The sequence below is a fragment of the Hypanus sabinus genome, chromosome 24 (assembly GCF_030144855.1).
Source record: "Hypanus sabinus isolate sHypSab1 chromosome 24, sHypSab1.hap1, whole genome shotgun sequence".
NCBI lineage: Eukaryota > Metazoa > Chordata > Chondrichthyes > Myliobatiformes > Dasyatidae > Hypanus > Hypanus sabinus.
This window is the reverse complement of record NC_082729.1, coordinates 33695734-33721795: the sequence shown is the minus strand read 5'-3', so window position 1 is coordinate 33721795 and position 26062 is coordinate 33695734. Positions and strand designations below refer to the sequence as shown.

Below are 26062 nucleotides of genomic sequence, written 5' to 3'. Positions count from 1 at the left end.
CAAAACTTTCTTGTATGATAACCGTTTCACTCCTGGAATCAGCCCTGTGACCCTCCTCTGGACCCTCTCCAACATCAGCACATCTTTTCTTAGAGGAGGAGCCCAAAACTGTTCACAATACTCAAGGTGACGCCTCACCAGTGCCTTATACAGCATCACATCCCTGCCCCTGTATTCGAGACCTCTTGAACTGGATACTAACATGGCATTTGCCTTCCTCACCACCGACTCATCCTGCAAGTTAACCTTCAGGGTTAAGTCCCTCTGCAATAACGTGGCCACCAGTGTATCTGTTCTATGTACCTCAGTGAAGTTTCCCACCGAAGCAGGTCCCACATGCCCGTGTTTGGCCAACATCCTTCCAGATGCATTTGCCTGTAAGCACCTCCCTCGTTTGTTCCCACAAGCTGTTCCTCCTTCCCCCCCCCGACACTCCCATCCTGACGAAACATCGAAAGCACGCAAATCACTGCCACGTTTCAGGGAAGTAGAGAATTCCGTAAACACGGGGAAGTTCAGAATTTCCCATCTTTATGATAGGCTGCTCCTTTGCGATGTCACTTGGGGAGATGCCGATTCCGCAGAAGTTTCAATCTTCTCTCACTGCACTTCTCTCCCTCTGCGGTCTCTGCTGCCCCCCCCACCCCCCGACTCTTTGGCCACATCCTTCCGGGGAACGTGTCTTCGCTGGCATCTCGTTCCTCCAGACTGATTCCCAAGAATATTGATTTCTCCTTGTGGTAAAAAAAATTCCTCCCCCCCCCACTCCCCTCTTCTGTACAACATTCTGACCTCACCTGCTTATCTCCTCCCCCTGGGTCCCCTCCTCCGTCCCTTTCTCTTATGGTCTACTTTCCTCTCCTTTAGCTTTCTTCCTGTCCAGCCCTTAACCTTTCCCATCCACCTATCACCTTCTAGCTATCTCCTCCCCTCCCCACCTTTTTATTCTGTTGTCTTTCCCCTTCAATTCTAGTCCCGATGAAATGTCGACTGTTTTTATCATTTCCATAGATGCTGCCTGACCTTCTGAGTTCCTCTTGCATTTTGTGTGTGTGTGTCGCTTTCGATTCTCGGCGTCTGCCGGAAGTCCCCTGTTCACCGAAACGTCGACAGTTTATTCCCCTCTGTGGATGCTGCCTTGAGTTTTTCCAGCATTTTTGTGTGTTACTACAGTATTCTGGATAGTGTTTCTTGTTGCCCGGGACAACAGCAGTTTTTTTTAAAAACAGTGACCCAAAATTCTACACTCGTAGGAGTCGCCGCCCACATGGAGGATAGAATGGGGTAGCGAAGTTAGTGTTTGGACCCGCTGGTCTTATTACTAAGGGCATTTTGCTTATGGAGAATGATTGGGTCTCACTTTCAGCTTCCACCGTGGGTTAGCAGTCTTACGAAAGGAGATGAATGTGTAAGCCTCTCCCTGCCAGTATGTAGCCTCTCCGACAGCACGTCTCGTGTGAGCACTGCCAAACTAGACATGTCACAACAACCATTTTAAAACCTAAAATAGTGACCTTACGGAGGTGTATAAGAACTTGAGGGGCACAGATAGGGTGAATATACCCTTTCCCCCACCCCCAGGGCGTGGGAATCGAGAAGTAGAGGGCACAGGTTTAAGAGAAGGGAGAGAATTATTAGGAACCTGAGGGGCAACTTTATGACCCAGAAGATGGCCATATGGTCCACCCAGCATCACCGACACTGCAGAGCAGATACTGGAAATCCAAAGTCTCTCTCTCTCACTCACACATGCACACGCACGATGCTGGAGGAACTCGGCAGGTCAGGAAATGAATAAACAATCAATGCTTTGGGCCGAGACCCTTCTTAAAGGATCTGTCACCTCCTTTAGATCTGACACTCAACTGCCTCTGTTGGTCTTTTTCCCGTAGATTTAGAGATCTAGCATGGTTCTGGCCCAACAATCCTGAGCCACCCAATTAGCCCCATGTGACCAATGAACCTGGGAACCCGTACGCCTTTGGCATGCGGGAGGAAACCGGAGCACCCGGAGGAAACCCGCACGGTCACAGGGAAAACGCACCAACGCCGTACAGACGGCAACGGGAATTGAACCTGGGTGGTCGGCAGTGGGAGGCGCACTGCAAGTCGCCGCTCCACCATGCTGTCGAAGAGGTTGTTAGGTTGACGGTGTTGTTGCCGGGCCTTGAACGAGTGAAATACGAGGAGAGGTTGAGTGGGCGAGGGCAGGAGACTGAGAGGGGATCTTACCGAGCTAGGGGAATACCACGAGGGGCACGAGGTGAACCCATCTTCTCTTACTCTCCAAAATCGGGGAGTCAGGAACTTGAGTGGACAGGTGAGTGAAGGTGAGAGGGTAAATGAACAAGATTTAAAAGACACTTGGACAGGTACATTGAGAGGAAAGGTTTAAAGCAGGAGTCTCCACCTAGGGTCCGTGAACCCCTCGGGTTTAGAGGGATGTGGGCAAATGTGATGAAATGAGAGGGGAGCTGTGGATAGCAGGGGCAAGTTGGGCCAAATGGCCTGTTTTCCTGCTGCATGACAAAGGCGCACCCTTGTCAAAACCCCTTGGGATCAACTGGTGGGCGGAGACGTTCTGGGCAGGGGTGAAGTGGACAAGGGTGGGGCCAATGTGGAAGTAGGTGGGGGTGCGGTGCATGGGCAGGTGGCTGAGGCGAAGTCGAGGGTGGGGCCAGGGCAGATGTGGGCGGGGCAGGTGTAGAAGGTGGAGCCAAGGTGGAAGCAAGGGCCATTGTTGACTGGAAGGCAGGACCTGGACAGTGAATGTGAACTGTGGTGGGGCCAGCAGAGTAGGACAGGGGTGGTGTTGGGGGGGGCGGGTCAAGGCAGAGGGGGCAGGATCAGATAAGAGGCGTGGCCAGGCTAGGTGGGCGGGGTTAATGCATTGAGGGGGTGGTAAACTGAAGTGGGCAGAGCAAAATCGGAGGAGGTGGGGCTAGTGGGGTGAGGGCAGGGCAATTGAAAATAGGGAGGAGCCTTGTGTGGGCGGGGCCCTAACTGTGTTCTCCTATTGGCTGGCAGACGACGTGATCGTGGCCATCGGCGGGGCCTCGGTGCTGGGCTCCACCCACGGCCAGGTGGTGAGACTGTTCCAGGGTGTGGCCGAGGGCCGGCCGGTGGGGCTGCACCTGCGGCGGGGCTTCCCCCCGCTCTACGACGTCGAGCCGCGGCTGCTGTCGGAGGCCAAGGCCCGGGCCGCCCGCGCCTCGGGGCCCGGCCCCCAGTACGCCGTGCTGCCCGTCGCCGTGATGCAGAGCCCGAGCGGACCCGGCTTCGCGGTGTCGTGGGGCGAGGACGGCGAGGCCCGGGTGGCGGCCGTCAGCGACTGGCGCTGCTGCCCGGACGTGCGGGAGGGTGACGTGGTGCTGCGGGTGAACGGGCAGCGGGTGCGCGGCCTGAGCGAGGCGCAGCTGGAGCAGGTGCTGAGGGCGCACACCCGCGGCGGGGACTCCATCCTGCTGGTGCGGAGGGCAGGTGAGTGAGAGCGGCCGGACGCGTCCCCACCCGCTTCCGTGACTGCACCGCATCCAGGGACCTCGCTGCCGAACTGGGCTGAATCCATCCCCAGAGTGGCACCCCCACAACTCTTCTCAACATTAACTTCGGGCTGACTTGCGTCCCAAGATACCCTGTTTCAAATGTCCTCGTCATTTGCCTCCCTCCCTGATCGTAACTTGCAACTCCCCCGTCCCTCACCCCCACTCTGCCCCCTTTCCCCCGCTCTCCCGTCACTCACCCTCACTGTGCCCGCTCTCCCGTCCCTCACCCCCACTCAGCCCTCTCTTTACCCACTCTCCCCCACTATGCCACCTCTCGTTCCTGCTTTCTCTCTCGCCCTCCTCTTGTTTTCTTTCACTCACCCCCCCCCCCCCACCACCCCAACCTCCCTGGCTGGGTGGGAGGGTGTGGCGGGCTCTGGGCCAGGCTCCACTGAAGTTCCTCCACTCCTCCCGCAGTAACGGACGCTGGGGATGGTCCAGGACACTCACCGGATTCGGTTCGATGCTCGGCTGACGGTTCTGCACAGCCTTTGCTCGCCATCTCAGAGCCAGTGGCCGGAGACGGAGGCGCTGAGGGAGTGGGCGGAGGCAGGCCAGTGGGACGTGAGCTCCCCAGTGCCGACACCATGGGGCAGCCACCCAGAGACACTCCCTCCCGGCGAGACGAGGAGGGTTCCCGGCTCTTCACCTCCTCCATGGAAGCAGTAATCTGGGATGATTTGTTAACAGGTGAGGAGAGAGAGCGGGGCAGTGGGACGGCTGTGGGCAGAGAATGGGACGGTGGGATTAGTTTGGGGTCTGACCCAGGGCTGTGGGGAGAGAGTGGGACAGTGGGATTAGTTTGTGGACTGACACAGGACTCTGGGGAGAGAGTGGGACAGTAGGATTAGTGTGGGGACTGACACAGGGCTGTGGGGACAGAGTGGGACAGTGGGATTAGTCTGGGGACTGACACAGGGCTGTGGGGAGAGAGTGGGACAGTGGGATTAGTCTGGGGACTGAAACGGCTGTGTGGAGAGAGTGGGACAGTGGGATTAGTCTGGGGACTGAAACAGTGCTGTGGGGACAGAGTGGGACAGTGGGATTTGTTTGGGTACTGACACAGGACTGTGGGGAGAGAGTGGGACAGTGGGATTAGTTTGGGGACTGACACTGTGCTGTGGGGACAGAGTGGGACAGTGGGATTAGTCTGGGGACTGACAGGGCTGTGGGGAGAGAGTGGAACAGTGGGATTAGTCTGGGGACTGACACAGGACTGTATGGAGAGAGTGGGACAGTGGGATTAGTTTGGGGACTGACACAGGGCTGTGGGGACAGAGTGGGACAGTGGGATTAGTCTGGGGACTGACACCAAGCTGTCTGGAGAGAGTGGGACAGTGGGATTAGTTTGGGGACTGACACAGGGCTGTGTGGAGAGAGTGGGACAGTGGGATTAGACCGGGGACTGACACAGGGCTGTGTGGAGAGAGTGGGACAGTGGGATTAGTTTGGGGAGTGACAAAGGGCAGTGGGGAGAGAGTGGGACAGTGGGATTAGTCTGGGGACTGAAACAGGGCTATGTGGAGAGAGTGGGACAGTGGGATTAGTTTGGGGAGTGACAAAGGGCAGTGGGGAGAGAGTGGGACAGTGGGATTAGTCTGGGGACTGAAACAGGGCTATGTGGAGAGAGTGGGACAGTGGGATTAGTTTGGGGTCAGATACATGGCTATGGGGAGAGAGTGGGACAGTGGGATTAGTTTCGGGACTGACACGGCAGTGGGGAGAGAGTGGGACAGTGAGATTAGTTTGGGGACTGACACAGGGCTGTGGGGAGAGAGTGGGACAGTGGGATTAGTTTGGGCACTGACACAGGGCTCTGGGGAGAAAGTGGGACAGTGGGATTCGTTTGGGGACTGACACAGGGCTGTGAGGAGAGAGTGGGACAGTCGAAGGTCTGTGGGCAGAGAGTGAGACAGTGTGATTAGTCTGGGGACTGACAGAGGGCTGTGAGGAGAGAGTGGGACAGTGGGATTAGTTTGGGGACTGACACAGGGCTGTGGGGAGAGAGTGGGATAGTGGGATTAGTTTGGGGATTGACACAGGACTGTGGGGAGAGTGTGGGACAGTGGGATTAGTTTGGGGTCTGACAGTGGGCTGTGGGGAGTGTGGGACAGTGGGATTAGTTTGGGGTCTGACAGTGGGCTGTGGGGAGAGAGGGACAGTGGGATTAGTTTGGGGAGTGACAAAGGGCAGTGGGGAGAGAGTGGGACAGTGGGATTAGTCTGGGGACAGACACAGGTATGTGGGGAGAGAGTGGGACAGTGGGATTAGTTTGGGGGCTGACACAGGACTGTGGGGAGAGAGTGGGACAGTGGGATTAGTCTGGGGACTGACACAGGGCTGTGGGGAGATAGTGGGACAGTGGGATTGGTTTGGGGACTGACACAGGACTGTGGGGAGAGCGTGGGACAATGGGATTAGTTTGTGGACTGACAGAGGGCTGTGGGGAGAGTGGGACAGTGGGATTAGTTTGGGGGCTGACACAGGACTGTGGGGAGAGAGTGGGACAGTGGGATTAGTCTGGGGACTGACACAGGGCTGTGGGGAGAGAGTGGGATTAGTTTGGGGACTGACACAGGACTGTGGGGAGAGTGTGGGACAGTGGGATTAGTTTGGGGTCTGACAGTGGGCTGTGGGGAGAGTGGGACAGTGGGATTAGTTTGGGGTCTGACAGTGGGCTGTGGGGAGAGAGGGACAGTGGGATTAGTTTGGGGAGTGACACGGCTGTGGGGAGAGAGTGGGACAGTGGGATTAGTTTGGGGACTGACACAGGGCAGTGGGGAGAGAGTGGGACAGTGGGATTAGTTTTGGGAGTGACAGGGCAGTGGGGAGAGAGTGGGACAGTGGGATTAGTTTGGGGACTGACACAGGGCTGTGTGGAGAGAGTGTGACAGTGGGAATAGTTTGGGGACTGACACAGGGCAGTGGGGAGAGAGTGGGACAGTGGGATTAGTTTGGGGAGTGACACAGGGCAGTGGGGAGAGAGTGGGATAGTGGGATTAGTTTGGGGACTGACACAGGGCTGTGGGGACAGAGTGGGACAGTGGGATCAGTTTGGGGACTGACACAGGGCTGTGGGGAGAGAGTGGGACAGTGGGATTAGTTTGGGGAGTGACACAGGGCAGTGGGGAGAGAGTGGGACAGTGGGATTAGTTTGGGGAGTGACACAGGGCAGTGGGGAGAGAGTGGGACAGTGGGATTAGTTTGGGGAGTGACACAGGGCAGTGGGGAGAGAGAGGGACAGTGGGATTAGTTTGGGGACTGACACAGGGCTGTGGGCAGAGAGTGGGACAGTGGGATTAGTTTGGGGACTGACACAGGGCTGTGGGGACAGAGTGGGACACTGGGATTAGTCTGGGGACAGACACAGGTATGTGGGGAGAGAGTGGGACAGTGGGATTAGTCTGGGGACTGACACAGGGCTGTGTGGAGAGAGTGGGACAGTGGGATTGGTTTGGGGACTGACACAGGACTGTGGGGAGAGAGTGGGACAGAGATTGGCCCTGGAGGCTGGTTGCACATTCCTAAGGGACTGAGCTGTGTTGTGCTCTGGGTCATTAGTATGTTTACTGGGACATCCTGCATTCCTCCTGGGAGGTTGGTGCAGGCATGTTCTAGGGCCAGGGACACTGTGGAGCTGGAGGAAGACAGTGTTCCCAACACTGGGAACCATGTTCCCACAGGTGGGAACTGTACTCAGAAAGGGTGGTCCTCAGAAATGTAACATTTGTGTGGTCATGGAATGAGAGGGGGTGTGAGGAGGGGGCAAGGAGGTGACGTATTCCACCTGAAAGTTACTACAGGAATCCATTACAATTGTTACCAGGGTCAGATAGACAGACAGACATAATTTATTGATCCTGAGGGAAATTGGGGTACTGAGTGAAACTCCCTCCACACAGTCCCATCACACACTCCCGGGGTCAGACACAGAGTGAAACTACCCCCACACTGTCCCATCACACACTCCCGGGGTCAGACACAGAGTGAAACTACCCCCACACTGTCCCATCACACACTCCCGGGGTCAGACACAGAGTGAAACTACCCCCACACTGTCCCATCACAGACTCCCGGAGTCAGACACAGAGTGAAACTCCCTCCACACCGTCCCATCACACACTCCCGGGGTCAGACACAGAGTGAAACTCCCTCCACACCGTCCTATCACACACTCCCGGGGTCAGACACAGAGTGAAGCTCCCTCCACACCGTCCCATCACACACTCCCGGAGTCAGACACAGAGTGAAACCCCCTCCACACCGTCGCATCACACACTCCCGGGGTCAGACACAGAGTGAAGCTCCCTCCACACCGTCCCATCACACACTCCCGGGGTCAGACACAGAGTGAAACCCCCTCCACACCGTCGCATCACACACTCCCGGGGTCAGACACAGAGTGAAACTCCCCCCCACACCATCCCATCACACCCTCCCGGGGTCAGACACAGAGTGAAGCTCCCTCCACACCGTCCCATCACACACTCCCGGGGTCAGACACAACATGTCCAATCTGTGACTTTCTTCCATCTCTTGCAGACCCCTCTGCCAAATGGGATCCCCGAAAAGGGGAGGGTCGAATTCGGAGCCGCTCGACTGCACGGGGAAGGTGAGCTGCGCCTGTCTGTGGGCGTTGGTGTGTAGAGAGACAGATTTCAGTGGGCCCTCACGGTGGAGCTGCCTCGCGATCCCTTCAAGCAATAGAGAGATCCCTCACTGCCCTTCCCTCCCACCCCTACTGTTGTGAAGGTCCCTCCATGCCCCTGGCATCAGGGAGATTCCTCCTTACCCCCTTTCCCACCCTCCTTACCATTCCCCCACTCCTCCACTACCCCTCACCACCCTTCCTACCTCCCGCCCCTCCCCTCCTCATAGTGAGGAGATCCCTGCTTACCGAACCCTCTCCATCTGCGGGGTCCCTCGCCACCCTTCTTAAACCCCCCTCACTACCCCAGCTAAACCTGGGTCCCAGTTCCCTGGGTTGAAGCATCAGTTTCTTGGGTGTCCTGTGGCCGGGGTGGGTGTGGGGTCCTCGGGGAGGGGAGGCGGGGGAGTCCCTTGTTCCCAGATCATTGACTCCCAGAACTTGTCTTTCCTCCGGCAGCTCCGGGAAACATCCGAGCGGAATCGGACAAAGTCAGGTAATGGGAGCTCTTCACTTATCAGGGTTGGAGTTAGTTGGTTTTTGGGGGGGGTGTGCGAATGGTGAGAGAGTGTGGCTGTGGAAGGGGGAGTTTGGAAATGGTTAAGGGTGAGGAGGGAGAGGGAGGTGTCTGAAGTAGGGGGAAGGGAGAGTTTTGGGTCTTTGGGTCATTTGGGTGGGGGGGGGGATAATGTTCAGTAGTTCCAAACTTACCTCTGGTAGTGACCCCACCTTCCTCCACCTCCCTGCACCTCCCATCCATATCCTCCTCCTTCAACCCTTCTTCCCCTGCTATCTTGCCAAATCCACCCCTGACTATCTACCCCCACCTCTTCCCTCCTGCTTCCACTTTACCATGCACCTTCACCTCTCTGCTCCCTCCTCACTCTCCCACCGTTTTCCCTGACACCTCTCATCCTCTCCCGCCCCCTATCCCCACCCCCTCTCCCCCACTCCACCCCTTCTCCCTCCCAACACCTCTCCCCTCTCCCCATCACTACATCTCTCGCCCCCGCCAGGACCTGGAGTACTACACCGTCGAGCTGGAGCGAGGACCGACCGGTTTTGGGTTCAGTGTTCGAGGGGGCGTTGAGTACGACATGGATCTGTACGTGCTGGGGATGATCGCAGGCGGTCCAGCCATGAACAGTGGTAAAATCAGGGTATGACAGGGGCGGGCCGGGTTGGTGTGGGGATGAGGGGGCGGTGCCGATGTCGGGGTGGGCCGGGCCGGTGCGGCGGCGAGGGGGCCAGGCAGGTGCCGAGGCGAGGGATGTGTGTACCATGTCTACCCCTCTGTTGTCCTCCACAGGTGGGTGACCAGCTGGTGGAGATTAACGGGGAGAAGACGCTGGGGCTGACGCATTCCCAGGCCATCGACCTGATCAAACATGCGCCCACCTCCCTCCAGCTGCTCATGCGCTGTGGGAACGGACTGGTCCCGGAATACGGTGAGTCCTGGCATCGGGATCGCGTGTGCCTCCTTCCCAGGGAGAGACCCTCCGTTCCGAATCTGGGCCACGGCATGCAAAGCAGGCTCTGGGAGTGTTCATTCCACAAAGTCCCATCCTCATCCCCCTCCTCACCCACACACTGCGGCGCAACTGTTCACCCTCATTTTCTGCACGCTCGTTGGGACGCGGCTGGGATCTGAAGCAGCCGGAGAAGCCCACGCGGTTACAGTGAGAAGGGGCAGACTTGGTGCAGAGAGAGGTGGAGTTCGGGATTGAACCAGATCCCTCGAGCCCGAGGCAGTGGCTCACTCATGATGGCGCTCTAACAGTGTGGAGAGACTTTCTCACACCTCAGAGGCTCTTTAAAGAAATTCTGTTCCTTGTGCTGAAAAGGGGACTGTCAGAACTGTTTCCAGCTTGTCTATTTTCTGAATACTTCACTGGGATTAACTATCTTCCTTCACTCTCTTTACCCCTTCCATTTCTCCTGTCGCCCACTCTCTCCCCTCCCCTCTCCATCTCTCTTCTTTCTCTTTCTTTCTCTCACCCTCTCTCCACCCGCTTCCCTCTCCAATCCGCCTCCAAAATCACCCCCTCCTCACCCTCTCACCCTGTCGTCTCTCCTCCGTTCTGTCACCAACCCCCCTCTCCCCCATCTCTCTCTCCCCCTCCCCCCTCCCCCCCATCCCCCCTCTCTCTGTCTGTCCCCCTCCCTCTGTGTGTGTGTGTGTCTCTCTCTCCCCCCCCTCTCTCTCTCTCTCTCTCTGCCTGCCTGCCTGTCTCTTGCTTTCTCTCTCTCTCTCTGTGTCTCTCTTTCTCTCCATCCTCTCTTTGTCTGTTTGTCTCTCTGTGTTTCTGTCTCTCTTTCTCTCTCCCTCTCTCTGTCTGTCTCCCTCACTCTGTCTCTGTGTTTCTGTCTCTTTCTTTCTCTCTCTCTCCCTCTCTGTGTCTGTCCGTCTCTTAGCGAGGAGCCCCTCCAACATGTCCGTCTGTGTCACCAACTCCAGGCACGGGGAGCCCTGCTACTTCCTCCTGGGGCGATCTGACAATATTCGGTGGGTACCGTTCCCCCTGCCCCCCTCCCCTGCCGCGTGTCGTGGGGCGGGGAGTATGTGGAAGCATGCATCGGTTTGGGATGGAGCTTGTGCTGAAGGGTTAACACAAAGGTGGTGGCATTGAGCACAGTGCAGGAGTCTGCCAAATGGTACAGTGGGATATAGATGAGTCGTAGATGTGGTCAGAGAAATGATGCATCCAGGGAAGTCTTGAAAGGGAGCTGATGTACTCTTAATAAAGTTGATGCACAGAGGGATCTTGGGGTCCAAGTCCACCGCTCCCTGACAGTGGCTGTACGTCGACAGGGCGCTTTTAAAGGCATTCAACGTGCTTGCTTTTACTAATCGAGGCATTGAGTTCAGGAGTCAGGAATGTACATTGCAACTTTATAAAACTCTGGGTGGACTGCATTTGAAGTATTGCAGTGAATTCTAGTTGCTCCATTTCAGGAGACTTGGGAGAGGGTGCAGAACAGGTTCATTTGGATTAGAGGGAATGAGAGGTTAGACAAACTTTGGTTGTTTTCTCTGGAACAGTGGAGGGTGGGGGGGGGGGGGGGAGACCTGAGAGTGGTTGAGAAGATTGAGAGGCATCAAAAGAGCCGATCGCCATTTTCCAGGGTCGAAACGTCTCCTATATAGAAAAAGTTCGAAGTAAATTTTATTATCAAAGTACAAATATGTCACCATATACAACCCTGAGATTTGTTTTCCTGCGGGCAGGCTCAGTAAATCTGTAGAATAGTAACTATAACAGGATCAAGGAAGATCAACCAGAGTGCAGAAGACAACACCCGGTGCACATGCAAATATAGATAAATAAGCAATAAATTTCGAGAACATGAGATGAAGTGTGTCGAATGGCTGTGGGGACATTTCAATGGCAGGGAAAGTGAAGTTAGCAAGAGCCTGATGGTTGAGGGAATGCATTTAAGGTGAGTGGGGGTACGTTGAAAGAAATGTGTAGGGCAAGTTTTTCTTTTGAACGGAGTGTTTGGTGCCAGGGTGGTTGTGGGGCCAAAGATGATAAAGGCATTGAAGGGGCTGTTATTTGCAGAAAATGGAAGGGTGTGTATTAGATATGTGGATTATGAGTGAAGAAAAAAATGGCTGGAGTTGCTTCGCACTATAGTGCAAGTGTGTTTATTAAGTGTGTCCAAAATAGCGACAAGAAAACTGCCAATGTTTACTAAAAGATATTTACCAGAAAACGTATACAGCTCCATACCATTTGTCCAGTGTGAACTCATTGCAGCTCTCACTGAGAGCAAAGAGCTCCTTTAAATCGGCATCGTTAATTACCAACAAAGTTAACGTAGGATTTAATAACCATATAACCAAATAACAATCGCAGCATGGAAACAGGCCATCTCGGCCCTCCTAGTCCGTGCTGAACTCTTAATCTCACCTAGTCCCACCTACCCACATTCAGCCCATAACCCTCCACTCCTTTCCTGTCCATATACCTATCCAATTTTACCTTAAATGACACAACTGAACTGGCCTCCACTACTTCTACAGGAAGCTCATTCCACACAGCTGTCACTCTCTGAGTAAAGAAATACCCCCTCATGTTTCCCTTAAACCTTTGCCCCCAACTCTCAAATCATGTCCTCTTGTTTGAATCTCCCCTACTCTCAATGGAAACAGCGTATTCACATCAACTCTATATATCCCTCTCAAAATTTTAAATACCTCGATCAAATCCCCCCTCAACCTTCTACGCTCCAATGAATAGAGACCTAACTTGTTCAACCTTTCTCTGTAACTTAAGTGCTGAAACCCAGGTAACATCCTAGTAAATCATCTCTGCACTCTCTCTAATTTATTGATATCTTTCCTATAATTTGGTGACCAGAACTGCACACAATATTCCAAATTTGGCCTTACCAATGCCTTGTACAATTTTAACATTACATCCCAACTTCTGTACTCAATGCTCTGATTTATAAAGGCCAGCGTTCCAAAAGCCTTCTTCACCACCCTATCTACATGAGACTCCACTTCAGGGAACTATGCACAGTTATTCCTAGATCTGTCTGTTCCATTGCATTCCTCAATGCCCTACCATTTACCCTGTATGTTCTATTTGGATTATTCCTGCCAAAATGTAGAACCTCACACTTCTCAGCATTAAACTCCATCTGCCAACGTGCAGCCCATTCTTCTAACCGGCATAAATCTCCCTGCAAGCTTTGAAAACCCACCTCATTATCCACAACACCACCTACCTTAGTATCATCGGCATACTTACTAATCCAATTTACCACCCCATCATCCGGATCATTTATGTATATTACAAACAACATTGGGCCCAAAACAGATCCCTGAGGCACCCCACTAGTCACCGGCCTCCATCCTGATAAACAATTATCCACCACTACTCTCTGGCATCTCCCATCTAGCCACTGTTGAATCCGTTTTATTACTCCAGCATTAATGCCTAACGACTGATCCTTCTTAACTAACCTTCCATGTGGAACTTTGTCAAAGGCCTTGCTGAAGTCCATATAGACTACATCCACTGCCTTACCCTCATCAACATTCCTCGTAACTTCTTCAAAAAATTTAATAAGGTTTGTCAAACTTGACCTTCCACGCACAAATCCATGCTGGCTACTCCTAATCAGATCCTGTCTATCCAGATAATTATAAATACTATCTCTAAGAATACTTTCCATTAATTTACCCAGCACTGATGTCAAACTGACAGGTCTATAATTGCTAGGCTTCCTTCTAGAACCCTTTTTAAACAATGGAACCACATGAGCAATACGCCAATCCTCCGGCACAATCCCAGTTTCTAATGACATCTTAAAGATCTCCGTCAGAGCTCCTGCTATCTCTACACAAACTTCCCTCATGTTCCTGGGGAATATCCTGTCAGGAGCCGGAGATTTATCCACTTTTAAATTTCTTAAAAGTGCCAGTACTTCCACCTCTTTAATTGTCATAGGTTCCATAACTTCCTTACTTGTTTCCCACACCTTACACAATTCAATATCCTTCTCCTTAGTGAATACCGAAGAGAAGAAATCGTTCAAAATCTCTCCCATCTCCCTCGGCTCCACACATAGCTGACCACCCTGATTCTCTAAGGGACCAATTTTATCCCTCACTATCCTCTTGTTTTTAATATAACTGTAGAAACCTTTCGGATTTACTTTCATCTTATTTGCCAAACCAACCTCGTATCTTCTTTTAGCTTTTCTAATCTCTTAAGATTCCTTTTACATTCTTTATATTCTTTGAGCAATTCCTTTACTCCATGCTGCCTATATCTATTGTAGACATCCCTCTTTTTCCGAACCAAGTTTCTAATATCCCTTGAAAACCATGGTGCTTTCAAACCTTTAACCTTTCCTTTCAACCTAACAGGAACATAAAGATTCTGTACCCTCATAATTTCACCCTTAAATGACCTCCATTTCTCTATTACATCCTTCCCATAAAACAACTTGACCCAATCCACTCTCTCTAAATCCCTTCGCATCTCTCAAAGTTAGCCTTTCTCCAATCAAACATCTCAACTCTAGGTCCTGTCCTGTCCTTCTCCATAATTATATTGAAGCCAATGCTATTGTGATCACTGGACCCGAAGTGCTCCCCAACACATACATCTGTCAGCTGACCTATCGCATTCCCTAACAGGAGATCCAACACTGCCCCATCTCTAGTCGGTACTTCTATGTATTGTTGCAAAAAACTATCCTGCACACATTTCACAAACTCTAAACCATCCAACCCTTTTACAGAATGAGCTTCCCAATCTAAGTGTGGAAAATTAAAATCTCCCACAATCACCACCTTGTGTTTACTACAAATATCTGCTATCTCCTTACACATTTGCTCTTCCGACTCACGCTCCCCATTAGGTGGCCTATAATACACTCCTATCAGTGTTACTACACCCTTCCCGTTCCTCAATTCCACCCAAATAGTCTCCCTAGAGGAGCTCTCTAATCTATCCTTCCAAAGCATCGCCATAAGATTTTCTCGGACAAGCAATGCAACACCTCCTCCTCTGGCCCCTCCTACTCTATCACACCTGAAGTGACTAAATCCAGGAATATTTAGTTGCCAATCACACCCTTCCTGCAACCATGTTTCACTAATAGCTACAACATCATAATTCCAGGTATCAATCCACACTTTAAGCTCATCCACCTTTCTTACAATGCTCCTAGCATTAAAATGGATACATTTAAGATCCTCTCCACCTCCTCCTCTCTTTCCATCCCTAACAATGCATTCAAATTTATTATCCTTTTCTTTCTTCTCCCCTACATCTTCAGGCTGAGTGCATCCCTTCTCCATCACCAGCCTTTCCTCCCTCACACACTGTCTACTTACTTGCTCTACTGGTGAACTAACCTCCTCTCCCATAGTTTCCTCAAATTGATTCCTGCCCCCCCATCTTACTAGTTTAATGTCTGCCCTGTAGCCCTAGCAAACCTTCCTGCTAGGATATTGGTCCCCCCACAATAATGGATCCCACAATGTAGTTACAATCATTTTACAAAATAATCTGCCTTAAATATAGTATAGATAGATAAAGATTTACACATCCCCCACTCCTAAAGAAATGGAATATTCTGCTGTAAACTCCAGTTGGAGCACATCAGCTCGGTTTGGGACCCATTACGAGAATGAACTGGGGGAAGACATTGAGGTGCGCACACTCACTGCAATGGCAACTGAGGCGCTATCTGAACATGTGTAAATAAATGCCCGTTTGCCAGGAGTGTGCTTACCGCGCTCTCTCCGTCACAGTATGGACATTGTGTAGGCAGAAGGGGCTAGATTACTTGGGCATTTGAATGCTAGTTTAATTAGTTTGGCTTGACATTGTGGGCCGAATGGCCTTTTCCTGTATGTTCTGAGGAGTGCTCTTGGGGGAGGAGTGGGAGGGCAGAGAGAAGCCGTGTGATGGATCAGGCAGGCAGGGTTAAAGGCAATCCCAAGGGATTCCACAGCTATCTTCGGAAACTCACAGATATATCTGGAAACTCAGTCAGCTCCACCATGGGCACCAGCCTACTCAGCATCCAGGACACCTTCAAGGAGCGGTGTCTCAAAAAGGCGGCGTCAATCATCAAGGACCCCCATCACCCAGGACGTGCCCTGTTCTTATTGCTACCATCAGGAGCCTGAAGGCACACACTCAGCAAGGGGAGGCGTTAGGCAGGTGAAGAGAAGAGGCAAGAAGCCAGACTGGGGAACGGAAAAAGAGGCAAGGGGGAGAGTGAAAAAATTACCAGAATGAGAAGCCAATGTTCATGCCATTGGGTTGGAGGTTAGCTAGACCGAATATAAGGTATTGTTCCTCCACCCTGCGAGTGGCCTCACCTCGAGAGGCTGCGGACTGACGTGTCGGAATAGGGATAGGCATTCAAGTGGCTGGCACCAAGAAATTGTGCTTTTGCCAAGTGGAGCGGAGTTAAGGCATAAGGGCAGATTAGGCCATTCAGCCCATCGAGCTGTTCCATCATTCTAGTATGGCTGATTTAATATCCCTCACAATTCCATTCTCCTGCCTAAGCTCCATAACCTTTGACTCCATTGCTAATCAGGAAACTGTCAATCTCTTAAATATACCCAGTGACTCAGCCTCCAGAGCCGTCCATTGCAGTGAATTCCGCAGATTCACTGCCCTCCGGCTGAAGTAATTCACCCTCGTCTCTGTTCTCAAGTGCCATCCTTCTATTCTGAGGCAGTGGCCGCTATAGGAAGCATCCTCGCCATGTACACTGTATCTAAACCTTCTGATATTTGAAAGGTTTCAATGAGATTCCTCCACCCCCCCCCCCCCCCCATTCTTCTAAGCTCCAGCGATTGCAGGCTCAGAGCCATCAAAAGCTCCTTGTACATTTAAATCTTTAATTCCCAGGATCATTCCGTAAATCTCCTCTGGACCCTCTCCAATGCCAGCATATCCTTCCTTAGAGGAGGGTGCCAAAACTGCTTACAGTACTCCAAACATGGTCTGGCCAGTACCCTACAAAGCCTCAGCATTAAATCCTTGCTTTTACACTCCAGTCCTCTCGAAATGAATGCTAACATTGAGTTTGTCTTCCTCGCCACCGACCTTACTGCAGTCGTGTTCGTAGGAATGACTGAAGCTGATTAAAAACACACAGAACACTTTTTTTTTTTACTGAGGAAGAGGTTGCCGCCCATATCTCAATGGTAACTCCAGAAATGCTATGATCATTGAAGTAAACAAGTCTCCTGATCCAGAGGGAGTGCATCATCATTTGAAGAGGGAGGTGGTGGCAGAGACTGCAAAAAGACTCCAGAGAATCTTCCAATTCTCCCTGGACACAGACTGCGGTGGATAAATCACCAGGGCCTGACCCAGTGCATCCTTGGACTTTGTAGGAAGGCCAGAGTCAAAATTGCAGAGATATTACCTCCATCGTTCACCAACGGAAGTTCCGAAAGACATGGCTAACGCCATTGTGCTGTTTAGGAAGGGCAGGATCAGCAAGCCAGGGTGTTCAGTGTGGTGTGCCAGGCAAGTTACTGTGGGGGTTCTGTGGAGCAGGGTCTACCAGCCTTTGGATAGGCAACATCGGACTACAGTTAGTCAGCATGGCTTTGTGTGTCTGTGGGAAATCTTGTCTTGGAGTCCCTGGAAGAGGTTAACCAAAAGGATAGATAGGGCAGTGGACACTGTCCATAATCAGAATCCGAATTGGGTCTAATATCACTGGCATATGTTGTGAAATTTGATGTATATATTAAAATATCTAAGTAGTGCATGAAGAGAGTTAAAATACTGAGGTAGTGTGCATGGGTTTATTGTCCATTCAGAAATCCAGTGGTGGAGAGGAAAAAAAAACTGTTCCTAAAATGTTGAGTGTGTGTCTTCGGGCTTCTGTACCTCCTCCCTGATGGTAGCAATGAGAAGAGGGCATGTCCCAGGTGATGGTGGGGTCCTTAACGATGGAGGCTGCCTTCGTGAGGCATCGCTCCTTGAAGATGTCCTGGATGCTGGACGGGTAGTGGCCCTGATGGAGCTGACTGACTTTCCGACTTCCTGCGGTTTCCGATCCTGTGCAGTGTGTGTGCTGCTCTGCGACAACAGTCTAGTGCCGCATGTAAAAATGGTGGGAATTGAAACAAGGGGTAAGATTGAGCAAGTGTGCAGAAAGCAGACAAAAATAATGAGCTGTGGGTTGGTTCAGTGTCCTCTCAGAAATCTGATAGCGGGGGGAAGAATCTGTTTTTAGAATTTCAGTGTTTGTCTTTGGGTTCCTGTACCTCTTCCTTGATGGTAGTGATAAGAGGGTATGGCGCGGGTGATGAGCAGTTCTTTATTATGGAAGCTTTTTAAGGCAACAGTGAAGATGGCCTCAGTGCTGGAGAGGCCGGTGCCCATGATGGAGTTGGCCGGGTATTCTGCCCTCTGCAGTCTTTCCTGATCCTGTGCAGTGGCCCCTCCATGCCGGACTGCGATGCAACCAGTTCGTATGCTCACCACGGTATATCTGTGTAGGTTTGCTGGAGTGTTTGCTGACATATCTAATCCCCTCAAACTCCTAATCAAGTATATCAAGTAAACCACTTTTTACCGGACATCTGAGGAAATGTGGCTTGTTAGCCACTCGCTAACAAGAAAATTGACTCAGTGTTGAGAAAACTACCTTCCTCGAACTCTGTATGTCGAGTGGGCCGGAAGAGCAGAGTTGTTTCGACTCCCTCCCCCCACCCCAATCTGAGCGAATTCTGTGTAAATGCTGCCCTTCCTACACTGGTAGGAATGTATCCTCTCCAAAATGCCTGCCCATTTCTTTACTGGGTCCCTCCATAGTTTTTCCTCTTATCTGTTCGATTAACCGGAGATTTACTTTCCGGAGATTTTTCTGTCCTTCACACTCCCGCTTGAAATGGTCATTTTCTCCACGGTTGTAAGAGAAAATATCGGTCATTTCCCCGGCTGAGGGACCCCGCTCAGCAGCAGCCCTTTACCTCGCTATGACCCGCCAGTGGGTCAATATCACCTGAAAAATCCCGGATCTTGCACGGCGTCCTGCAAAACCCCCACTTGTGTGACATCAGGGGTTGCTTTAGCAGCAGGGGCTACTGCTGAGGGCTTTGCCCCACTGACGGAAGCCTCCTGCTCCTCAAACGCGTTTTCCACCTCTCCAACTTCTCTGAGTAAAAGGTGGAGGAGGGCGCATCCTGCGGGTCATGTGAATCACATCATGTGACAGCGCGCCCTTTACAACTTGCTCCATCCTCGAGCAATTCCTCTCAAGACGGTTGAATGCTCCCTTTGTCCCACAAAAAATGCAGCAGCCTCTTTAACCCGAAAATGTAGGCAGCCATCTTTTCTCCTTCCTCCTGGACTGTGTGACTAAACTTCTCTCTACACCGGCTGCACTTCCAGCAGAGCCAAAAGCATCTTTCAGAGCTGGCAGGTAATTCTCTGCCTTGAGGAACCTCACTATATCAACCGTTGGACCCCCTTAAGCTCTCTATTGGTCTCAGTTTTCTCATTTATCTGAGCACTGCCACTCCAGTCTGCTCGGCCCAAGCCTCATATTCTTCTTCCCCATTGGATATGGGTTTGTCACCAGAGACACTACCAGCCTAAAATAACTTTGGTTCTCTGCAGATATCCTTCTGCATTTATCAACCCGTGATGTAATAGTCAAAATGAGCTCAGAATTTAAACCAACCGCTGAAAGACTCATTAGCTCTTTCACAACAGACTACTTCCCTTCACAATGCAGAAACGAGAGCAACTTGTCTTTAAAGTCTTCACCCTCAGCTACGGGATACTCGCTTCCCAATTATTCACCCTTGACTACCCTCCCCTCTTCTTTAAAAGCATGGCCTCGTCTCTCCAATCATACCTGGCAGATACACTCCCATCGTGTCCGTGCTGTTCTGAACTAACTTACAGCCAATTGATCAAAACGCCATTCAACGAGGGTAACTTTCCCTAATACTTTAACAGTACTTAAAACCCTAAGCAACAATTTGGATATCCACCCCACTCAGAACACAAGCATTAGTTGTGATTAATCTCTTTGCATCGAACTAAAGCTTAATCTCTGCGATGTCCATAATCACTTATCTTAATCACTTTCCCGGACACTAGTTTAAACACGCAACCCACCTCATCAATTCATACAGCAAATACATGGTGATATAGTGAATCAGATCCCGGTCGAGCCCCCACAATGATATCCCTTTTTACCTGGATAAACATGGCTGGCTAGCCCCTCTCAAGCAGACCAATGGACTCAGTGGTGAGAAAACCTCCCTTCTCGAACGCTGTATTTCTAGGGTCGATATGACGGGTCTCACTAGAGCAGGAGAGCTGGGATATTGCGACTGTCCCCCCCACCCCAATCTGAGCGAATGCTGTGTAAATGCTGCCCACTTGCAATTGCCCGTAGGCAAGAAATAACAGATCATGCACTGCATACAATTATGCAGAAAGCATATTTACAAATTTTAGCTTTATTGAACAGTTAGTAGGGAAAATAAAAACAAAATTAAAATGGGCCCATTACAGTTAACCCCATCCAAATGTGCACATAAATTGGAGCTCACCTTGAGGTTGTCTTTAACTTGTGCGCTGGACCCTCAGTCTGCATGAAATGTTGCTTGAAATCCATGTCAGACAAATGGGCTCCCTGACGGGATATAGCCATTCATCTGCACTAAGCACTGCGTGGTACGGGGCAGCCTCCTCAGCCATCTTCCCTCCATTCTTCTCCCAACTCCCCCCCCCCCCCCCAAAAGACCTGGACCCACGCCAGTGTGCGACACAAAATCCTCTCTGCCCAGCGTTCTGTAGAACCTTCTCACAATTCCACCATCCTGACTGGCTGACACAGCATTCCTAAGTCGCCCCTTATCTTTAGCCCAAACCCAAACATGCTGAAAGCAGAACGGACTGCTCTCACAGAACTGCTAACGTGAAGTACTGTACCTGCAGCACAGCAGTAAAAATCTTAACCAGGGATTACCTTTGTAATTGCACGATATGCTTGGCCCAGGATAGATCTTCACGGATGCTGGCACCCAGGGGCTTGAAACTGCTCACCCTTTCCACTACTGATCCCTCAATGAGGACTGGAGTGTGTTTCCTTGATTTCCCCTTCCTGAAGGCCACAATCAGTTTCTTGAAATTGTTGATGTTGAGTCCAAGGTTGTTGGTGCAACACCATTCAACTCGTCAATCTGTGTCACTCCTGCACATCACCTCATCAGCGTCTGAGATTCTGACGAGCCTGCCTGTGACAAGGCCCCTCATGGCAGACTTGTCTAGAAGGCGAGATTGCATGGGATCAAGGGAGAGCCAGATGATTGGATTTGGAATTGGCTCAATGGTAGGAAGCAAAGGGTGGTGGTCAAGGGTTGTCTCTCACACTGGAACTAATGGTGTGCCACAGGGATGAATGCTGGAACCATTGTTCATTACTTATACATTCACATCCAAATTGTTCATATAAGGTATGGCTAGTAAATTTGCAGTAAAGTGGTGGTGTAGACAGTCAAGGAATATATGGGAATCTTTTGATCACCTGGGTAAGTGGGTTAACAAATGGCTTTCAATTCGGAGAATTGGGAGACATTGCATTCTGGGAAGTCAGACTAGAACAGGACGTTCAGTGAACTTCTGCTTTAAATGCACCCTATGATTCAGCCTCCACACCCATCTGTGGCAACAAATTCCTCAGATTCGCTGTGAACCTGAGGGCAGCAATGAAGGTCCTCCATCATGTCGGTAGCTTACTCTTGGTTCTCACTGCTGTCAGTCTCACGAGTCCCGGGCGGAGACTCAGGAATACAGTCGCACTCAGATGTGGAAGGATTCTTCATTGCTGTTTCCATAACAATTTTGTCAGGGCTTAACTCTGCTCTTAGTTGAACCCCCACACGTGGAGGACCAATGGACCACTCTTGGTCTGGCCTGTACCCATTGACCTGCTTGGCATGGGTACCCCTACCATAAAGGCCTGACTCCAGCCAACATAGCTCTCTGGGTTGCCTCCAAACCATGACAAGGTTATAGTCCTCTTGGAGGCTGCTATTTCATCACTTTACCTCTCCGGCCCATTCTCCATCTTCCATACCCCTTCATGCCCTGACTAATCAAGAATCTATCAACCTCTGCCTTAAATATACCCAGTGACTTGACCTCCACGGCCACCCGTGGCAATGAATTCCACAGATTCACCACCCTCTGGCTAAAGAAATTCCTCCTCATTCCTGTTCTAAAATGATGCCCCTCACTTCTGAGGCTGTCCCCTCTGGTCTTAGACTCCCCCCACCATAGGAAACGTCCTCTCCACATCCACTCTATCGAGGCCTTTCACTATTTGACAGGTCACCCCTCATTCTTCTGAATTCTAGTGGATACAGGTCCAGAGCCATCAAAGCTCTTCATATGACAAGCCGTTCAGTCCTGGAATCATTTTCGTGAACATCCTCTGAACCCTCTCCCCAAATTGCTCACAATACTCCAAGTGAACCCTCATCCTAAAGCCTCAACATTTATTTACACATACAGCCTGTAATGAATTAAATGAACAAGAAAGCTTAATTAACCAATATATACAGTATATAGATATATGTACGGTGTGTGTCTGTTATATATCTATGTAATTGTTACACACACAAAATATTACTCGGATATTAAATATTCAATGCAAACCAGAGGATTTACAAGGACGTTGCCAGGACTTGAGCGACTGAGTCATAGGGAGAGATTGCACAGTCTAGGATTTATAATTATGAAGATTACAGAGTGAAGAGTGACTTCATGGAGCCGTAGAAAGTCACGAGGGGCCTGGATAGGATAGATGCAGTCAATGTATCCCAGAGTTGGGGAATCACAAACCCGAGAGCAGGAGTTTAAAGTAAATATGTAAATGTATTATCGAAGTACATATATGTCACTATATACAACCCTGAGGTTCATTTTCCTGCGGGCGTACCCAGCAAATCTGTAGAATAGTAACTGTAAACAGGATCAGTGAAAGATCAGCTAGAGTGCAGAAGACAACAAACAGTGCAAATGCAAATATAAATAAATAGCAATAAATAACAAGAACATGAGATAACGACTCAATTTTGTTCCGCGTGCTGATGCTTACTTTATTGTTTGCATAATTTGCTTTTTTTTCTCTCTGCGTATTGGGTGTTGGTCTTTTGCTAAAACTGGGATCTTTTGGGTTTCTTGTTTTGTGGCTGCCTGTAAGCAGATAAATCTCAAGGTTGTATAATTTATTCATTCTTTGAAACTGAAACGAACTTTGAGATAAAGCCTCCTTGAAAGTGAGATCTTTGGTTGGGGGAATGTCTCGATGATTAGGCAAGTGAGTGCAGTTAGCCCCCTTTTGTTCAAGAGCCTGATGGTTGAGAAACATAGAAAATAGGTGCAGGAATAATAGGCCATTCGGCCCTTCGAGCCTGCACCGCCATTCAGTATGATCATGGCTGATCATCCAACTCAGAACCCTGCAGCTGCTTTCTCTCCATACCCCCTCATCCCTTTAGCCACAAGGACCATATCTAACTTCCTCTCAAATATAGCCAATGAACTGGCCTCAACTGTTTCCTGTGGCAGAGATTTGCACAGATTCACCACTCTCTGTGTTAAGACGTTTCTCCTCATCTCGGTCCTGAAAGGCTTCCCCTTTATCCTTAAACTGTGACCCCTCGTTCTGGACTTCCCCAACATCGGAAACAATCTTTCTGCATCTAGCCTGTCCAATCCCTTTAGAATTTTATACGTTTCAATAAGATCCCCCCTCAATCTTCTAAATTCCAGTGAGTATAAGCCTAGTCGATCCAGTCTTCACATGAAAGTCCTGCCATCCCAGGAATCAATCTGGTGAACTTTCTCTGTACTCCCTCTATGGCAAGAATGTCTTTCCTCAGATTAGGGGACCAAAACTACACACAATACTCTGGATGCGGTCTCACCAAGGCCTTGTACAACTGCAGTAGAACCTCCCTGCTCCTGTACTCAAATCCTTTTGCTATGAATGCCAACATACCATTTGCCTTTTTCTCAGCCTGCTGTACCTGTATGCCCACCTTCAATGACTGGTGTACAATGACACCTTCGTTGCACCTCCCCTTTCCTAATCGGCCACCGTTCAGATAATAATCTGTTTTCCTGTTCTTGCGACCAAAGTGGATAACCTCACATTTATCCACATTAAATTGCATCTGCCGTGAATTTGCCCACTCACCTAACCTATCCAAGTCATCCTGCATCCTCCTCACAGCGAACACCCCCATCCGCAAACTTGGAGATGCTGCATTTAATTCCCTCGTCTAAATCATTAATATATATTGTAAACAACTGGGGTCTCAGCACTGAGCCTTGCGGTACCCCAAGGTACCCCTTGAGGGCAGTAACTATTCTTGAACCCAGTGGCGCGTCCTGAGACTCTTGAACCTTCTTTCTTCAGCAGCGAGCAGAGAGCTAAAGCGAGAGGAGAGAGATTTAAAGGGGGCCCGAGGGGCAACTTCTTCACACAGAGTGGTCATTATGTGGAATGAGCTGCCAGAGGAAGTGGTTGAGGCAAGTACACGGGTGGGAAAGATTTAGAGCAGAGATTCCCAACTTTTTTTTTAATGCCTAGGCCCGCAGTCTAAAGTTTGCGATGCCATCGTGCTCGTGTGTAAGAAGCCACATCAGTTCAGTCTTGGTCACCTTGCCATGGGAACAATGTGGAACTGTAAAGAGTGCAGGCCAAGATGTTTCCAGGACTCAAGAGACGAAGTTGTGGGGAAAATTAGGACAGGCTAGGACTTTACTCCTTGGAGGGTAGCAGACGGAGGGATGATCTTATGGAGCAGGGGTTCCCAGCGCTTCTGTTGGAATGATGTTAAACTGGAAAGAGCACAGAACAAGATGCTTCCAGGACTCAGGGGACTGAGTTTGGACAGGCTATGAATTTATTCATTGGAGGGTAGCAGATGGAGGGCAGGTTTGGGAGGGGCTGTCTAAGAAGCCCTGGGTGAAGGACAATCTGTAGGTGTAGGGAAGGGTGGGGTAGTGGGATTCTGATGCTGATCAGAGTTGGGGTGCTTCGTTTGTGAACCAGAGACAGGAAGATCCATTGAGTAGCACCTGCCTGCCTGTGGTAAGCAATTTAAGTAAAGGGAGCCACTATAGGAGAAATAGAGGGGCAGGGTAGGCAATATTCAGACAGACCAGACAAGGGGGCGTGGAGTGTTATGCCATCCAGGTTTGGCAGTGGAAGGGTTAATTTCCATCAGGGAGTGCAGTATTTGTGTGTTAATTTACTGGGTCTCCATAGCAACGGCCCTGCCAGCGCAATCAGAGCCCGACAGCTGAGTTTCACACACTGAAAAACACTGGCGGTGAGCGACTGGGGGGGGGGGGGGGGTGACATCATCCCAAACTGCACTGTGTCAGTCCCCAAACTAATCCCACTGTCCCTCTCTCTCCACACAGCCCTGTGTCAGTCCCCAAACTAATCCCACTGTCCCACTCTTTCCCCACTGCCCTGTGTCAGTCCCCAAACTAATCCCACTGTCCCACTCTCTCCACACAGCCCTGTGTCAGTCCCCAAATTAATCCCACTGTCCCACTCTGTCCCCACAGCCCTGTGTCAGTCCCCAAACTAATCCCACTGCCCCACTCTCTCCACACAGCCGTGTGTCAGTCCCCAAACTAATCTCACTGTCCCACTCTCTCCCCACAGCCCTGTGTCAGTCCCCAAACTAATCCCACTGCCCCACTCTCTCCACACAGCCCTGTGTCAGTCCCCAAACTAATCCCACTGTCCCACTTTCTCCACACAGCCCTGTGTCAGTCCCCAAATTAATCCCACTGTCCCACTCTGTCCCCACAGCCCTGTGTCAGTCCCCAAACTAATCCCACTGTCCCACTCTCTCCACACAGCCCTGTGTCACTCCCCAAACTAATCTCACTGTCCCACTCTCTCCACACAGCCCTGTGTCAGTCCCCAAACTAATCCCACTGTCCCACACTCTCCCCACAGCCCTGTGTCAGTCCCCAAATTAATCCCACTGTCCCACTCTCTTCCCACAGCCCTGTGTCAGTCCCCAAACTAATCCCACTGTCCCACTCTCTCCCCACAGTCCTGTGTCAGTCCCCAAACTGATTCCACTGTCCCATGTCAGATCCACAACTAACCACATTCTTTTCCCTGCATGGAGTGGTGTCCCAAGGGAATGTTTCCAGAAGATAGATTGAACTGCTGGGAGGAGTTTTGCCCTTTGGGCTGTGTGAGGGTGTTTCCATCAACATTCCAACAAGTCCAGACTCACTGTTCCAGTGTGTGTTATTTCTAAATGCATACTGCCAGGCACAGAGCAGAGCGACTCCCTCGA

At 50.7% G+C, this 26062-nt stretch overlaps 1 protein-coding gene across 4 annotated transcripts in view; it reads left to right on the top strand.

Moving 5' to 3' along the window:
* Positions 1–26062, top strand: part of LOC132380629 (membrane-associated guanylate kinase, WW and PDZ domain-containing protein 2) — a 52201-nt gene that overhangs the window by 23854 nt on the left and 2285 nt on the right. For 3 of the 4 annotated variants that reach the window (XM_059949570.1, XM_059949571.1, XM_059949572.1), the window contains 6 exons: positions 3028–3480; positions 3963–4235; positions 8088–8157; positions 8653–8689; positions 9210–9353; positions 9503–9641. In XM_059949570.1, coding sequence (XP_059805553.1) covers positions 3028–3480; positions 3963–4235; positions 8088–8157; positions 8653–8689; positions 9210–9353; positions 9503–9641 — 1116 coding nt within the window. Of the gene's footprint in view, positions 1–3027; positions 3481–3962; positions 4236–8087; positions 8158–8652; positions 8690–9209; positions 9354–9502; positions 9642–10608; positions 10700–26062 lie in introns of all 4 variants that reach the window. The other variant, XM_059949573.1, reaches the window with a different exon arrangement.